A 19,264-nucleotide genomic window follows, 5' to 3' on the forward strand; every position below is an offset into this window, starting at 1 on the left:
TGCAATTATGTAGAAATAATATATTGCTTTGTGAGAGCTTGAAGAATGTGGTGCCTCCCCAGAGAGAAAGGTAGTGATTCCTATTCAACAAATATGGAATAACAGAAAACTTAGAAAGTCACAGAGTTGCTAGTACACTGTGAGTCCATCCTAGTCAGTTCTTTTCTGAATCATTAGTAATGCTTACCTCTCTTTCTTGCAGCAGCCTGCGCAAAGTACGTTTTCTAACTATCCGCCGCCTACGCACAAAAAGGCCAATACCCAGTGCTATAACAACCAAGCAAAGAATGCTTCCAACGACTCCAGCTGCAATGGACGGGACTCTAGACCTAGAAGACAAAAAGAGTTTTATATTAGTGATAAAGCCAGTTACATGAGCATTTAGAGCATGCTTTTAAAAGAGAAGGGAATAAAATATAATTTAGTATAAAGAAACATGCAGTCTGAAGCAGTGAAGTTGTAATGGGGTGTGAGAATAACCCTGAGGGACAGGAGGAAGAGCTACAGCCTACACAAAACTCTGATAAGAGAAAAGTCCAAAGCAAGAATGGGTGTGGAGAAAATACCTCAGAATTGCCCCCTGCCTCAGTTCTCTGGAAGGTAAAGGGAAGGGAGTGGAGAAGCACTTTCAGATTTGAAGTTTCTGTTACTGTAACCTTACAATGACGGTAGTATTAGTATTCTTGATTTTGGTGTCTTGGCCTAGACTACTGACAGAAGTCCAGACATAGGACATGTACTTTTTGTGAAGTTCAGTGTCATCTCTGTGAAATTATGACCATAAAATTATGTTTTGATATGCATCCTCATAATATTTGCCAAACATAAAAAGAAAGTTATATCATCTATACCTATCAATGTAAGGTTTGCTGCATTTGGCTCTGAACAGAAACCTCGTGAGACACAGGCTCGGATGAAAGCTAGTTTATTCAGGTGTAATGTGTAGTGGTTACAGACAAAGCCAGGATAGGCTTGGCACAGTTTCTTACAATCATTTTATAGGGTTCCCCTCTTGACCCGTAGTTACCCCTCGATTCTGCCCCTTGCCCTTGCCCTGGGCTACCCATCTGTCCATTGCAATCTTACTTCCCCTCGCCTTGATGGCAGATTCAGCCTGTTTCGATTGTGTTTTGATCTTCTTCCTTTGTCTGCCTTGCCCTTGCATTCCTTGAGCTTTTCTCATGGTGAGTTGGAGTGGCTGTTTTAATCTGGTTTTGAATTGTCTGCTGATTGCCTCTGGATTGCTGCGCTCCCGGTGTATCATAAGCCTGAGTTGCCCGGGGCACCTGGGGCGCCAGCTGCGCTACAGTGTTGTCACTTCTAATTGGCTCCCTGCTGCTGCGAGTTAACTGCCCGCTCCCTGTCGGTAGTTAACTTGCGGTTACATTGTTTCCTTGCCCTGATCACCTGTTGCCTGAGGCGGTGAAACTGACCGCTGGCTCTGCGCTAGCAGTGTGTCCTTTCTAGGCTGAATCTGACAACCAGTACATCTATTCAGATAATGATACTCTCTAAATGTAACTATATACTGATATGTGCATGCAGGGAGACAAAAATAAGCTCACTTCATATAGTATTGTGGAATTTTCTATAGTTAGACATTAGGAAAGTCAATGTTGTACAAAACAAAGATGTGATTATGTGGTTAGGGCCTAAGGAGCAGGTACAGCTTAAGGCAACATTTTTATCAGTTGGTTGATTTTTAATATGATTGAATTAATTATCTCTTTCCTATTGGCTAATCTTTTTATGCTGTGATTGGATTACAATGAATGTATTATCTCTTCATTATTGACTAATCTTATTTTTTAAAAAATGAAGTAACCCTATATAAACTAACACTGTTAGTGGATCTGGGTCTGTTTTCTGAAGCTACAACTAAAGAGGCACCATTCCTGTACACATATTTATTTTATTAAAATCTGTTTTGCTTTGCCACAAAGTTCTTGGCTTAATTGGACACAGCTAGAAATGGACATCTGTAACTTGACATTAGTTAGCAATAATTACCCATTAGGGCAGCCTTCAAGTCCAGGCCCTTTGCATCTATAAAAGCAAGGAAAATAAAAAGGATTAGCAACAGAAATAAAAAGAGGTCAGTTTATTTTAATTTAACATTTCTTTGCCCCTGTAAGCATCAATAATTATTTTGTAAGACCATGTAATTATTAAGAAATAAAATACTTGGGAAATTATCAAGAATCTTGCACCAAATGCCTTTATCCAAGGGAGGGTCTGCTGCAGCCAAAGCTTTGGACTTGAGTGACCTGAAACCTTCTGAGAACAGTTTGGCAGAACCCAAGTATTGGGTTCGGAACTCTTCCCTCAAATTCTTATTCACTGACTTCAGAAACACGGTTAGTCCTGACCACACAAAGCGATTTATCACAAAGAGACAACTGTTTGCTGGACTACCATGAAAGAATCCAGCAATTTTACTCTGAGTGAACAAAATGTTCACTTTTAACATTCTCAGTAACAGAAAGGTAAATGGTGAAAATATCTAGGGACAGGGAAGTCTCTGAATGCCAGACCGCACAGCAACTTATGCTACACAACAAAATACTTCTGAAAACACATTAACCACAATAACGTGACTTATGATTTAAGACTAGCACATGGTCAAAGAGATTTTATCATTGAAGGTTGTTTGGCAGTCAGCTTCAGATATATTCACTATCCTAGTAAAGCACTGTTTCTGCTATTAAGATTATATATAAAACAATTCATTGCTCACAAGGACACAAATCCTTCATTTCACAAATGATTATTAAGTCACAACAGAAACACTAAAACAAACCACATCAGAATGAGTGGTCTAGCCTTATTATAGGGAACCATAGAAATTGATTGTGGATCAGGCACCTGATTTTTTTGTTTCTGGTCTTATTATTGTTGTGAGTTGCCCAGAGTTGTGTTCTACAAGATGAGTGGCCATATAACTCAAATAGTTCTTATAAATATTTGGATATGTCAAGCTTATTAAGATTTAAGAGGTGTTTATATAAAGTACTGTACTTTGCAAAAAATCTTTCTTTTAGTCTACCTTATGGGTATAAAAATATGAGCAGTGACTTTTTAGGAATGATTGTGTACTAATTCCTCAGAAATTAAAATAAGAAATCGATTAATGTAATTTAAGTTGAAATTAGTTACTATCTGTTTGAAACAGATTTCTTTTCCCCATTTATGCAGTCCAGATCAGGAATAGGGTTTTTCATTTGCATGCTCATAATTATACTTGATATACAGGTAGTCCCCAGTTTAAGAACGAGGTCCATTCCCAAGGTCTGTCTTTAAATCGAATTTGCACGTAAGCCAGAACAGTATTATTGTACAATACTGTATAAATAGTATTGTGTATTTAACTCGAATCATTGTGTATTTAACTTAAATTTAGCTACAGAGGTGAATATGTGTAGGTCAGGGTTGGAGTCCTTGGGATTCTCTGAGCTTGGTTCTTTTCTTGCAAATGTTTCATTACCTGGCTAGGTAACATCTTCAGTGCTAAAATGGGATGGGGTTTGCCCTCTATTTATATGCTGTGGCCTGCCTTGCCAGTGCTGGTGGGGGTGGGGATTTTGTTTTGCTCCTCTGGTATTTCCTTGATTAGCATATGTTTACTGCTTGATTAAGGCTAATTTTCCCTCACAACTTTTATAGTTTTTTTTTCTTTATTTCCATTTAAGTCAATTCTCAGCAAGTTGTTGAGATATTGGATCAGTTTAAAGTAATTTCTATAGCTTCTCATAAGAGAATTATTATGTCTACTCTGAAGTAAGTTTAGTTCAGTTTAATGGGACTTACTTCAGGAAAGTAAGACTAAGGCGGTACCCTAAGAATGTAACATTCAGGTTCTTTTATGTACCTTAATGAACGGTGAAGGCATGGGACTGCAAAACAATTCAGGGAAGGTCTAGATGGGGTGTGGATCTGATCACAGGTTATGCTGATTCTCCTCCATAATCAAACACATTTTTCTGGGTGATTTCTATAGCAGTAGGTCCTTACAGCTGCAGTTACATGGATAGTTGCAAATGGGACATTTCCATTTGCAGGCAGTAAATAAAATGTCTGGCTTGACCTGTCTCCTGCTCTCAGGATCCCATCATGTCTTGATGTCAGCGTCAGTTAAACAACCCTTACTGGCCAGCTCCCTGGTAATAATTCTCATCTATTGACTAGGAAGGGCACATTATGATTGACTATCAGACTTCTGAGAGGACAGAAGTTGCAGGTCAGGAGACAAGCCAATTACAGATGATTGTAAATAATCCGAATAGGCCTCTCAACCCTTTCTTCATTTTAATTGTGAGATCAAAAGGTTTAGGGTATGGGAAAGCTATTGATCTGTAAGTGTCCTATGTCTGGGATGCTTTTCATGTTTCAGGAGCTTCTGTTAAACTTTCAGGTGGCCAAGGTTTTTACACCTCAGAAAAATTGGGACTGCAAGCTTCTCACATTATATTTACAAGTTCTCAGAATGTATACAAGAATTTTTAAAAAAACAATTTAGTATAATAGAGATAAGGATTTGTTTCTTTCCATTTGTTACTTGCTATTACTATTTAATAAGAAGCAATAATAGATAATTGCATTTCTTCTCAAACAACTTCACATTCAGTATCCTAGCAATCCTTTAAATAATTCTCTAAGGGACATTATTCTATCCTCATTCCACCAATGGAGGTAGGCAGGTGAGGCCAAGATATTTTATTTATTACACAGAACTTTCAATTATATTTCCAGCATGATTTACAAAAAGTATAAAGCAATTAAAATACAACCTTTTATGGTGACACTAGTGACCCTACCAAAATTCATTATCGCAGGAGAAATACCAGCTATGTGTGCCTATGCCTCAGACATTATTCCACATCTCTCAATCAAATCAGTCTGAACAATCTTTACACAAAACCACAAATGCAACTCTGAAATACGATCAGACCTAAAAGATGCTGACAACCTGAACAATCTTTACACAAAACCACAAATGCAAACTCTGAAATACGATCAGACCTAAAAGATGCTGACAACCTGAAAATCACAACCTCTGTAAGGGTGGGAAGTGATTCCTAAATGATTGGCTTATATTATGCCCCAATAAAGGCAAAGTAAAGTCTCCTTTGAGTCAAGTTTGATTCCTGGTGATGTCATGGACACATCCATGCGGTTTTCTTGGCAACAATACCAAAGTGATTTGCCACTCCCTTCTTCTGGAATGTTTTTTGACTTCCCAGTCTAGACTACAGTCCTGGTGTTCCCTAGAGGTTTCCCATCTCTGTTGCAGATCTCTATCAGTATACATGTAATAATCAATCTTGACTGTAACATCGTCTCTGTCTGGCTTATTGCTTGCCACTGCGGTGATGAAAGAGGAACAATTACACTACCTATACACTGCAGCATCATTGTGCCAAAGCAAGCCATTAAAACTATTAACCAGTGGCCATTTTATACTGGAAAACAACAGCTGCATCATTATTGTGGAGCAGAATAAAAATCTGCTAAGTATCTCTGTAGGTCTGAATTACAAATTAGTCTTTGTAAATAGAATTAGTTTACTAGTCTCTGCTTCCCAATTTTTCAGTCAGTATACTCAAGCATGTTTCACTGAGGATCACTCTTATAATTGCAACTTTAGAACATGAATCTATTTTGTGTTACCTTGTGTGATTATGCAGCCTTTAAGGATGAGGCATTACATTTAATGAGTACAGATGTTTTACATTCATGCTATCCTAGCCACGTGGCTGTCATTTTTATACAAATAACTTCCATGTGGGTGGCGCGTTTATACATATGGGAGCCAAGTCTACAGAGCCTTCCCAGAGAATCAATACCTACCCTAACAGAACATTGATCTGATAATCAGGATCCTTGTGATTATGCCTACACAAGTATTTAGGTCATGGAAATACATGGTCAAGTATTTAATCTTCATGGAAAAATGATCCCATGTGACTAGTGTAATATTTCAAGGGAGCCAACATTGTTTTCATGTAAGGGTTTCCTAGTAACAATGCATTGTTGGGAATGTGCTGGCAAGACTGTTATTTTCACTGACCAAGAAGTCCCCCAATTTAAACACATTGTCTTGATATCAAAGAGGGCTTGGTTTTTGTGATTTTATACACTGGACTATAACCTGCTGTTCTATGCTGGGTGAAAAGTCAATATATTAGTCTTAAACATTTCAGCACGCATGATTGCTCTGTGGCTGTGAACCATTTCATTTCGTATGCTTGCCTGCTCTTTCAAAATATCACAGTTCCATAAAGGAGTATCTATATAATACTGTATAACCTCAGTATAATGAACCATTCAGAAAGTTTGCTAAATCTGAATGTCTCTTAAATGTGAATTTGTTGTTTATGTCAATTTATATTATTACACAATTGAAATCAAAGGCACCATTTGCCATAAAACTAATGGACATTAATTCACTAAATAATTTGTCCATTGTATCTGAAATCCACTAAATCAAGGTCCATTAAACTGAGGGTTTACAGTGGTTTAACAGACATTTAAACTAAGAAAAAGCTAGGGATTTTTCCTGTAGAGTACTGTCAGTACTAGCACCAAATTACAATTACCAGGATAAAACCAATAGGATTTAATCCCCATAGATTTATAATTCCCAGATTGGTTTATAGATTATAGATATATATATAAGATATATATATATATATATATATATATATATATATAGATAGATAGATAGATAGATAGATAGATAGATAGATAGATAGATAGATAGATAGATAGATTATAGATTATAAACCAATCTTCCAATAATTTTAGTGGACTCTGAAATACCTTATATTAGCTATCCACCAGGTGGCACTATAGTTCCAATTCTCGAAACTAGCTTTGTTGTAAGCCTTTATACAGTTGAGAACTTAGTTATGGTGTGGAAAGAGAACCATTATGATATCTCATGGGCTTCTGAAAAGTATCAGTAGCAGCTATGGGGATGAGGCTTAAATCAGAACAGAGCAGCAATGCTGGGCAACCTTACAGCAATTCTTTTACAGTACTCATTTAATTCTATCGATTAAAATTTCCTCATCAAAGCTGATTTTTGCTCCCTGGTAATTCATAGGTCACCATATTATAACAATTCTAAAGAAATCAATTATAGCATCAGTTATATATTTGATTGTGCATTGATTTCATGTTCATGAGCTAGTTAAGGTTCTTATTTTGTTCATACATTGAAATTTTATAAATTAAAACATGTAATCTTTTCAATTAATTTTCAATTACGTTTAAAAAAAAGGAATTTCCACTTACCCACGAAGACAGTTTGGATGGCACAGCTGACATACTGAATTTTCGTCTGCATATTTCCAGACTAAGGTATCATTTTCTCCCAAAATGCCAGCAGGACATGTTTTAACACAATGTGGACCATCTATTACGTGAGCACACTTCAAGCAGTTACCTGGACCCTGGACAAGAAGCAAAGCATTTTTTGTGGATGTGAAATACATTTGCCCACACACTTATAAATGCGGTCTTGAGCAGACTTTCTCAAACTACACCATCCAGACATGTGGAACTCCAAGAATTGACAGAGGAAAAGTCTTGCAGGCTGAGAATGATGGGTGTTAAAATCTAAAATATCTGCAGGTCACCAGATAAAAGGTGTTACGTATCTTTTATTATTTCAGTATCCTATTGATTCTTGAAAAACAGTTATTCTCAGGAATTCTATTATTATTTTAATTTTTTTACCCTTTGTGTTAAATACTTCGAACTAAATGTTTTAAAGAACAAACTAATTATATACTCTCTTCTGTAAGAAAAGCTAGGGCAGTCTGCTTCACTTAATTACAATTACACAGACAACTCATGATGATTCCTTCTAATGGACTAATCAAGACATTTAAATACCCCATGACTTCTCTCCCTTCCCAGGAGAATGAATTAAAGTCCAATTTGCTTGATATCCTTCCTGATTAGCTGCAATGAGAAGTAGATATGAACAGCTCAGATGAATTATTTGTAATTAAAAACATACAGTAGTTGCAGATCTCCATGCAACTCTATGCCCTTCTCTGCTTTTTCAGAAGAATTGAATGGAAAAAGGGGAGTTTGCTCTTACTTAATATTTGGAGCAGCATCAGAAAGAAAATGGTTAAAAGTTATTAGAAAATGTTTTCATGAAATTACAAGTGAATAATTATTGTTAGCATGAGGATTCTGGGGGGGGGGGGACAACTGAATACAGAGCACAGAGTTCCATTTCTGCTTATGATTTCACTACTATAAGTAAACATGAGAAACATTTGATTTTTCACACTAATTTGAAGCTTAGAATATAACTCACCCACCTGCCAGTCTTACTAATTCCCAAAACCTTTTTTTTATTTTTCCAACACTACAAGAGGAAAAATTACACTGGGAAAAATAGTTTTCCCAGTAAGAGACTCTCTTGCCTCATGAGGAGCTGAGCTTCCTCTTTTTCATTTCAGAATGCAGCTTGTGTGCAAATTCCCTATCCCTTGCAGCAAACACGATACTTACTGTTGGGCTGAAATCAAGTGGATAGAAGAATCTCTGGCATAAAACTCTTCAAAATAGTCTTTGGCAGTTTTGCATGCAGTATCAAGAATAACTCTTCTGCCCCATCTTGCATTAACTAAACTTCCTTCTTCTTTGTGACCTCCATTACAAAACCTCATGTTAATTGAGTTCAACTCCCAGTGACTTCATTGGGACATCCATGAGTGTTTTGTTTTACTTCTGGTCAAGCATTCAGCTGAGATTATCCTGTGGTCTCCCATCTAAATACTAACCAGTCCCAACCCTGCTTAGCTTTTTGAGATTGGTTACTGTTAGTCTTATTAAAGCCTTTCTTGCTTAGTGATTGCTCTTCTTGATTCTTCTTGAAACCTGTTTGGTTGGTTTTCTGCCTTTCTTATTATATTATTCACATTGTGTAGTGATTGGGGTAACACAAGAATTGTAATTAGGTGCAACATTTTAAGACACAGCAGCACAATTTAAACCCAAAGCTTAAAGCCACTACAGCTTAAATGTTTTTTTTTTTTAAATACTACTGACAATTAAGCATTTCAACTTGTAGCTACAGAATGAAAGTATGTTTCAAACCTTCCATGCTCTGTCTAATATAGTTTTGGTGAAATGAATAAGAAAGCCCATGTAGGCAAATGAACTGTCATCATCTAGGCTGAGAAAAACAATAGTCTAGGATGGGATACCTTTTGGGTCTTTTCTCTGATCAAGTGAGCTTTAAGTCCCTACAGTAAAATTACCTGTACCCTCTGAACATTGACCTGTGTATATGTGAGCACACTGATATCTGCGTCGGACAACAATACAATACATTCAAATAGTCTAAGAAATAAAATTGCAAGAGAATGTGCACTTACGGGTCCTGTGCAAGTTATATTTGATTCAGTTGAATTTTGTACAAGGCATTCTGGATGACACTGAAAGCACTCAGAATTTTGTTCATATTCTCGAGGCACTCTAAAAGAAATGAAAAAAAAGGAATATGTCATTTATTTATGTATTTATGTCTCACACTTCTATTATACTTTTCAAGGTATTTTTACCAGAGCAATTTACAAAAAGTGAACTTAAAACACAAGCAAAATTTAAAAGCAACAGCAACATGTATACATTAAACCAATGTTGGGTCCTTTTCTTCCTTTTTCTGAGATCTCTCCATTACAGTTACTCCTTTCTTAAAATGCAAAACTTTTTTACCGCAAGCTATTACTTGCCATTACATATAGAGAGAGCTGCTGTGCGATAAAATACACCACTGAAAACCTCTTTAAAATATTTCCATTGTTAGGTGAGTTCCTTGAAAATTACAGGCATCTAAGTACTGTATCTTTTCTTGTGTCTTATTTCTTCTTCTGCATTTAAGTGGACTACTCAGTATATCTCTATTAACTGTTAATCTCATTAGAAATAATGACAATTACTAAACATAGCAGCACCATGTTGGACGATTTAAAGCAGCCAATCATCTTGACAAGATATTTTATCATACTGACAATCCATACCTTCCAAAAGAAAAATCCATCATCTTCAAATATCAAGAAAGTGACAGTGCCAAGAAAGCATATTATTCAAATTTAGGCAGGCAAGAAACTCTGGCCATGTCACAACTATTAAAAAGAAGGTATATTAGAAAAAGAAGGTATATTCATTGTAGGGGAGATACACTTCAAAAGAAGTTTAGTATTAAAAATGCCTATATATATATTTACTGTGTTCGCTGAACATTAATGAACACTTTATGGTTTCTTTTAGGTAATCTTGGTGAATAATTAAATCATGTGAAATCAGTTTATTCACAGAGAATTCTGACCACATGGTCTAATTTACATTAACATTTTGACACACACATGAGCCCCAGGAGTGACTGACCTCATACTATATACATTTATAGGATTATGGATAATACAACAATTATGCTAAAATACTTTGTTTTCCATAAGTTTTGGATTAATTAGGTTTCATACAATGGCAGTGGCCTAAACACACATATGAGAAATAAGTTAACAGCTAAATTTATCTCATCTCTGAAATCATTTAATGAATGATTAAAACAGATGGCTCAAACAATTATACATCTTAGTATTTATTACTGGTTACACTGAACCCATAATCTGATGCAAAGGGAATATGTTTGCTATTTAGGTCAAAGCATTATGTAACATCTGCTGATGGATAAAGTCCTTTAAAAGCCTTACACACCGTGCATTCATTTTATTTTTCCTAAACTGATCACTTAACTTTGGAAAGCAATAGCAGGAAGAAAGCGGAGGAAAATATTTTTTATGGGAAGTAATTATGTTAAATATGTTAACATTATATACCTGACATTAGAGAACAAGAAGTACTTCTGTTTTCATAATCTTCATCATAATTATTAGCTTGAATGATTATAATTTGTTGAATTCAAAGATCTGCACAACTGAGCAAATGGGTTTTTTTGGTGTTTTTGACTAACACCAGCAATATAAATTGCTTTTGAAACTGAAGAATGGTCTCTGGTGTTAGATCACTCAAATGAGATCTTAGATTGCACCACATTTCTAAGAATGTCCTCTAGATAGCTCTTGTAGTCTTTTGCAGAAAACACACCAAAAAATAAAAAAAGATTAGTCTACTACATTATGATCGAGGGTGACATTCTGATATCAATGTAATCCTAATCATGTTTAGTTAGATGAAATTTCATTTGAATTTAATGAAACTTATTCTTTAGGAAAAGTACTTAAGATTTCAGAATCTTACTAACTGTATTCTCGTACAAGCAGTTGCATGCATTATTGTAGCTTAAATATTCAAGGCTTTCATTTCTTCATTACATGGAAGTATGGAACTCTTACCCTTGATAAATGTTACAATGTTTTACACATTCCTGTTGGCGAATAAAATAACGGCAAGAAAAGCACTGGAAGGGTCCTGGGCCCCAGCAGCCTACATTTGAACAGAACGGATGACAAACTTGTCCTGTAGCAGCTAAAAGATAGAACCAAGTGAATATCAGTACACCAGAAATGAGAAATGTGCAAGTCACGGTTTCAATTTATTTAAACAGTTGCAGATTCTGAATTGTGTAAATCCAAGCAATTGCCAAAATCCAGAAAATCACCTATCCAGGAACCAGTGATAATGCTAGTATCCTACTGTATATGATACCATCTGTAAGTATTCCAAACTGCCTGATTTTGATGATGCATGCAAGAAACTTACATTGCTTTTCAAAGTCTCACACAACTTCAAGTCTCTTTTCAAATCTAATCTTATCAAAAAAATTTAATGCACGCATTATGGACCATATATTGCTCAGGAATAATATGGTAGCAATGAAACCGAACAGACATGCCAGTAAGTTTCATCAGTAAATAATTTCTTTTGCTGGACAGAATATAGGAACTTTTGGAAGACAGAATAATTGCCTGCATGAACATGCACATTTGTACCAGTTACACTTACACACAGCTAATTGCTCACAGGAATAGCAGGAAATAATTAAAGAAAAGGGACTCCCTTTAAAATGAAGAAAGGAAGAGTTAGGCAGAGTGTAGCAGGAACAGGAGAACTCAGTAGGCCCAGAGGCTATATTGTAATGTTCTGTGAAGAAGTCTGGACTTGACTGTGCTCTTCAGAAGCTGAGTGTCCTTGCTTAACTATTCCAAGAATTTATTTTTTAACTTTCAATTTAAAATATTCAAAGTAGGCAATCCAACCAACTAAGCTATAAAATAAGTCAAATTACTTGCTAAAAATCCATATTAAAAAAAAATAACAGGAAAATCAAATAGCATCAAAATTTATCATTATTACATGATGTTATTCAAGAAAATATAGTAAGCTTGGCAGTTTGGTATCATGTAAATGCTTTTGGGTAAGCATTCCACAATTGGAGCTTTATTACTTAAAAACACTCTTTATTACCCATATAAGCAGAATAGTGCCAAGGACATCTCCAGAAACAGGGACCTGAACAGCCTGATGTGCAAATGATGTCATTCATCAGATGTTTGGAGACAAGCAACCCAAGGCATGGTTGTATAGTAAGGCTATGCAAACTATTTGGAGAATGTTTTATGCAATGAGTGAAGGGTTCTTCTAAACCAGTGTTTTTCAAACTTGGCAACTTTAAGATGTGTGGACTTCAGCTCTCAGAATTCCCCAGCCAGCATGCTCTAAACACTGCTCAAACCTATTTGCTTAAAGCACCAAAGGGACTGTGTTTTTCAAAAATCCTGATCTAACCATTCTGAAGTCCTTTCCCAGTTTCCTCAGCATGTGTGTACATTCACAGAAGACATCTCTGTCAGTGGTGTTGGCAAAGTGATGTGAAAAGCCTGGCAGAACTGGCTTCTGTACATGTGCATGTATGCTCCAAAGGCCAGCAAAAGCCTTGAAGTAAGACTGTGAATGTTTGCACAGCTCAATTGTACAGATAAATGCAGATATTAACATGATGAACCATTTGATGTGATTCAATTTAACAATATAAACAGATTTTCAGAAATATGTATCATTCCCAGTTAAACAAATGAACCTTATGAACATACCACATTCACTTTCATTTCTGTTTTTGTTTATTCTTATTTTCTGTTTTGGTGTTACAAAAAGTTTATTCCAATCCAACATGTTGCCATAGCAGAGGTGGTTGTTTTTCAAAATGGCAACATCTCCATCGCTTACTTCCTTGAGAGCCCGTAATCCCAATGATTTTATATTCAAGTTGATGACTGCAAGAGCATATTGACCTCTAAGGTAGAAAAAGATTAAGAAAATATATCAAGGAACAAGAGTCACAAAAGGGAAGAATGAATTGTTATGTTGTTTTCTAATTGTATGTATTAGATTTAGAAGACTGCCCAACTCCTTAGGACTGTGGGCAGCGTACAACAGAAAAATATAATAAAAATATTTGGTCTGTTTCAACTGAAGCTCTGTAAGTTAATAGTAAGAGCAGAGGTGACTTATTACTGGCAGGGGGAACTCTGATCTCCTGGCATGTTCACAGCTTCCAGACATTCTTTCTTGTTTCTTAGTCTGCAATGATTATCTAGAAGTAAGTATTACATTGCATACTTCAGAATTACTAGCCATAAAGCAATTTCAGTTTCATTGCAGTTCTCCAACTTTCGTAGCAAACAGTGGTACACTCCAATTCAGAGAGAAAAAAATAGCTGGCCAGATAATAAAAATTTGTGGAATCCAGTCTGCTATGAGTTAGGAGGAAAAGCCCATATCTAAATTTTTCAACTGACCTATTTATTTAAAATGTACTTAAGTGGAAACATTTCTGAAGATATTCTCAGTCAGTGACAGAATACAGTTAGTACAGGGGACCCAATACAGATTATGCATCTATTTGCTTGGAAGCTGCTTTAACATTCTGCCCCCAGCGTGGTCATAATCCCTATCAGCTCCTCCCCACCTTGCAATTTACATTTAAGCAATTTCAGCTGCAGGTTTGAGGCCCTGGCAGAAAAGTGAAAGGTTAAAAAGCTTCTGTACCTACCATATCATAGATAACCTTTTTCTCACTGTCTCCTTCTTTTAAGAAGGATGAACAACTTAAAATGGGAATGGGAGAATAAGTGAAACAGGACTATTTAGTCCTGCAGATTGCTGAATCTGGTGGGTATCGTTCTAAATAGCAACTTTGATAGAACTTTGATAGAAGCCACAAAGAAGAGTGAATTAAACATTTCAAACCATCTTAGAAAAAAAGAAGGAAGTGGTGGCAATATTGCTGATATATGCTACTTTCAACTAATCTGCAATCTAGCGAATGACCAATGACAATGATCTGTTCTTTTTAAAATATCACAACTACATGTAAGCATAAGTTCTTGGCATGCTGCTGTACTTACAATTGTTTTGTTCTACCTCGTATTACTTTCAGATTTTCAAAGCTACTCAAATCAGTGGCATTTTCAGGCCAAACCTGGATCAATAGAAATCCTAAAACAAACAAACAAACAACATTTACAAAGTATTTTTGACAAACAAGAATGTCTTTTCTCTTCTCCAATTTTTATGAGAACATCAATATGAATCATGAGATTTCAGGAAGCTTCAGCAGAGAGCTATTTTAAACCTCACTTTGTAAACAGTTTACATGCAGGCCACCGAGTCAGCTAAACAGTGTGAAGGCTGGGCTGTACAGACTTAGCTGTCTGAGCCAGTACAGAAAGCCCAGCTCTCCTTAGCAACTTCCCTGGGAAACTGGACCATTTTGTGGAGTGCTCTGATCCTTATTTCCTTTACTAGATAAGGCCTTTCTAGAAATGTAGAAAATGGAAGATGATCATGGGAGCTTAATATTTTGGAAAAAACCTTAAATGGGGCATCTTTTTGCTAAAGGAAGAATTTTCCCCTTATTTCTGTAATTTTCAGCCCATTTTCCTAAGCTAACAAGAACATGCAAATTTCTTATCCAACAGTCTCTGAACAACAAGTTAAAAAGACTGTTGCACAAAGAATCTTGGCTATAGAAGTACACTGGCCAGCCCATTGAAATGGATGAGCTGCTATAAACGTACCTTTCAAATTGAAAAATATCTAAATAGAAAAATGTCCAAGTATCGCAGGACAGTATTTACTTGAGTGTGATTTGAACAGTTAAGTATAATGGTTAAATCTAGAAGGTTTAACCAAGTTCCCTATGATGAACACACATGTATTTGTGCTGCTCCAGAGACTGAGGATATGGCACATATATTACTTAATATTATTATTAGCCTTCCCACAGAGTTTTGTTTTCTATATCTTTGATAAATGTTCCCTCACTTCTTCAACCAAGTTATTAATAAAAATGTTGAAAAACAGAGGCCTCATGAATGAATAAGACCCAGGCTAATTACTCAATACATTTGGTGAGGATCCTTTGATGAGTACTCTTTCAGAATAGTTTTTAAACAGTTTTACAATCTAGTTAGTATTAAATATTTAGGTTTTTTTTAGTATTCTACTTGTTGCATTCATAGTGTTTAGGAGACTGAACCTTTTATTTACTTCTCTTGATCATCTAGAAAATGTTTGTGTATCTTAATTGACCCTTGCAACTTCTTACAAAACTTGTATAAAATGTTGGTCAGTGACCATAATAATGATACCACAAAGTCAGCTGTGTCTCCACCTGGTACAAATACCATGTAGCCCATTCTTAACTAGCTTACTACTGAGAACGTCATAGGGCATTTTGTCAAATGCACTGCTTATGTCAAGATAAATTTTGTCCACAGCATTCTTACAAACTACTAAGTAATTTTTAAATCAAAAGCATGAAATAAGGTTAGTATAACATTTGTTCTTAATAAGTCCATGCTATTTCTAGTATGCATGGCATTTACTTCCAAGTTACTTATGATCACTAACAGATTATTTTTCCCAAATATTGATGTCAAACTGGCTATTCTATAGTTCCATCGATCTTTCCCCCACCTTTTGAAGATAAGAAAAAAACCATTTGCCCTCCTCTGGCACTACACCTATTTGCAGGGTTTCTTCAAAAGATAACAAATACAGGTAGTCCTTGATTTACAACCATTCATTCACTGACTGTTTGAAGTTACGATGGAGCTTAAAAATGGACTTACGACCAGTCCCCAAAGTTATGGCCGTTGTAGCGCCCCACAGTCACATGATTGCAATCTAGGTGCTTGGAAACCTGTTTGCACTTACAACTGGTTGCCAAGCACCCTGCCATCAAGTGATCACCCTTTGGAACCTTCCCTGCCAGCTTCCTACAAGCAAAGTCAAAACCAGTAGGGGAGGTCGCAAGTTGCTTTAATAAGTGTCCCCCACCCACCCCAGGACAATTCTGACCACTCCAAAGTGTCCTATTTCTGTTCTTGTATACAAGCTGTTAGAAAAAGGATAGCTAGCAGAATGGCATGGCCAAGGCATTAACGCATGTGCAAAGGGGCTTCTTGGCGCACTGCAGAAGCCCAGCCTCAGCCCAGCCTCAGCCCAGCCCAGCCACTCTGGGGTGGCTGAGGCTTCCAGGGTGGCTGCAGCTTCATGCTGTGGCTCAGGGCACCAAGAAGCCCCTGAGCTGCAATATGGCAAGTGGCCCCAGAGCCACATGATTCTGGGGCTGCTTGCCATTCCACAAGGCGGGGTGCAAGATGGCCTAAAGGGCAGAGATGGGAAGGGAGACAGGCAAATGGGGGGAGTTGGAGGCAGTCCCTTACCTTACTGAGCCTTGGGGCTGGGAGGGACCAAGCCCAGAATGGCTTGGATTGACATAGGTCCTCAGCTAATGACCGGTAAAATTTGCTTAATGAAGGCGAAGGGCATTGCTGGGGTTGCAGTCACTAAACAATGCAGTCTCGTGATGTCTTGCTTTTCAACCACATTGTTTAGTGATGGAAATTCCAGTCCCAATTGTGATTGTAAATTGAGGACTACCTGTACTCCTTTTTGTCTTACTATCTCTTGCTATGGAATCTTTTTCTTATTTCTGAATTCATTAAAATCTGCTTTCTTGAAGTTCAAGGCATGTGCTTGACTATACTCAGACTTAGTTTTTCCTTACTGTCATGATTTTCAGCATTACATGGTTATTGTCTTCCAAAATGTCAAACATTTCCACACTGTTCACTAAGTTAGTATCAAATCAAGGATAGCTGATGCCTTTGAGTTATCCTACACCCTCTGAATGACAATGTTGTCAACAAGACAGATTAGAAATTTTCTGGAAAAATGTGCCTGTCAGTTTGTCTCCTTACAAGTATCAGGGTTGTTACAGTTTCCCATTATATTACTAACTGATGCACTTTGAAAAAATCTGCATTTTGCTTTTGGAAAGCCTAATCCACATCTTCACTTTGGTTGGTAATAAATCCAAAAAAGGTTACTTTTATTTCTTCTTTTAACCCAGATTAATTTCATAAAGTTCATTCCCTTGACTCTGTGCACAATGAGGATTTTTTTAAACATATAGGAGAGCTCCTTCCTTTTGATCATGCCCTTTCAATTCCTTCTATTCCATTTGACACAACTGTTCAATCGTAGTATTCCAATCGTGAGAATTATTATACTTATAGAATCATATTTACCTTCCTGTAATGAGTTCAAAAGAGATAGAGAACCTTGCCTTTGATCTTAGAGATGCAACCCTCAGGGCATACTGCTGTCCACTGAACACCTTGCTGCAGCGTTGTTGCAATACCAACAATAGCACAACAGATGCCCATGTCCTATGCTTTGTGCATCATTTCATCTAAAGTTCTCAGGTAAGTCCCATCCCTGTGATCTGCCTCTGCACAGAGGGACAGTAACACACAGGATGAAGAAGACTCTGAGCTTCTCCAGAACAGGCCAGCATACAGGAGGAAGGGAGACAGGACCTGCCAATCCCTTCTACCTCTGCCCCACAGGATTTGTCTAGTGATCTCAGAGCGCTGTCAAATAAACCTGGAGGTTGGTTTCCATAACACCTCTCCAGTGTTTCCTTTGCATGCAGGAGTGAAGTCTGAGTCTAATGGGGGAAATGTTGTAGGAAACTACAGAGAGGACCTCAGAGACATTATGCAATGGCAGTTAGCAAAACAGGATTTAAGCCTGAGACAGGAAGAAAACATTAGAAAAGAACTTAAATTGGCTCCACCTTAACTCCCTTAGGTTATAAGAGGGAAGGAAGGGAAAAAATAATCAGGCTTTCAAGATCTTGTCACTATAGTCTATATCTATTTCTTGTAGAGACTGTTTCCTGACCTGGCATACTTTGAAGGGCTGGCAGGGGCTTATACTCTATTTTTTAGTTTTTGAGTTCCCACAATGAGAGTACATATCTACAACTTCTTTCAGGTCGTTATTGGCATCCACTGGGGTTTGTCCTATGTTTTGATTCCCTTCCTTGTAGACATTGCTTTTTCTATTAAGTCCTACTATAGTATCCTTTTTTTGTTTGTTTGTTTGTTTAATAAATCTTCATCTGTGCTTAGGAGTTGGAGTGTGGTCATTTGCTGCTCCAGTCTGGTTACTTCTTTTTAACACCATTACAGTACAAACTTGTACTTGGGCAAATATATCTTTTTTGTTCTTTTCTAATCTCTGACGTTAGCCAAGTATACACTGACAATTTAGAAGTAAAATGTATTAGGGCCTTGAACTCCATTGCCAAATTGCTGTTGGTCCTTTCTATTTGCTTACTTAGTGTTGCACAACTGCCAACATGTCATTGTACTGTGCGTACTGCAGCATGCAAAATTTATTTATTTATTGCTTTCCTTGCCCCATCATAAATTCTGTCCATCTCTCAAATCCTAAAGGACATTAGTATCTGGAAGTAAAATAGTGTTTGCCACAGTGGGAGAAGTTTTCCTCTAATAAAAATACGTCAAATAATGATTAACCCAGTTAGCTTCCTATTGGTTTACTGAATCTGTTATTGATAGATAGCAAATTATGTTGCAGTAAAAATACCTTGAAAAACTTAATCTGTATTTATCATTCTGTTCCTGGATTGTAATGATTAGATCAAAAGGTCATCAGCATTCAGGAGGATTTTAGCCTATCCATGTAAGTCTTATGCTATATTCCCTGATTTGATCTAATCATTACAATCTGTATTCCCATTTATAGATGAATCCCACATATGATATTGAGACACAGTTTCTTTTTCTGGATGGCTTTATAAATTCCCTGCCCTTTGCAGAATATAAGGAATGGAAAGTTGCTTCTCACTGTGGATTTCTCTTTAGGCACAATGCCACAATAAGATTTGAAAATAAAA

At 36.7% G+C, this 19,264-nt stretch overlaps 1 protein-coding gene across 2 annotated transcripts in view; it reads right to left on the reverse strand.

Annotated features, from left to right (window-relative positions):
* The window catches only part of EGFR (epidermal growth factor receptor), a 145,900-nt gene that overhangs the window by 21,495 nt on the left and 105,141 nt on the right, over positions 1 to 19,264 (reverse strand). For both annotated transcript variants that reach the window (XM_025163547.2, XM_025163546.2), the window contains exons 11-17: positions 14,394 to 14,484; positions 13,080 to 13,279; positions 11,382 to 11,514; positions 9,402 to 9,501; positions 7,297 to 7,454; positions 2,011 to 2,046; positions 188 to 329 (exon numbers count right to left, since the gene is read on the reverse strand). In XM_025163547.2, coding sequence (XP_025019315.1) covers positions 188 to 329; positions 2,011 to 2,046; positions 7,297 to 7,454; positions 9,402 to 9,501; positions 11,382 to 11,514; positions 13,080 to 13,279; positions 14,394 to 14,484 — 860 coding nt within the window. The remainder of the gene's footprint in view (positions 1 to 187; positions 330 to 2,010; positions 2,047 to 7,296; positions 7,455 to 9,401; positions 9,502 to 11,381; positions 11,515 to 13,079; positions 13,280 to 14,393; positions 14,485 to 19,264) is intronic.

Source organism: Python bivittatus, unplaced genomic scaffold (genome assembly GCF_059951505.1).
Source record: "Python bivittatus isolate LINGU-HERP-01145 unplaced genomic scaffold, Pbiv_v1 ctg000610_np1212, whole genome shotgun sequence".
Taxonomy (NCBI): Eukaryota; Metazoa; Chordata; class Lepidosauria; order Squamata; family Pythonidae; genus Python; species Python bivittatus.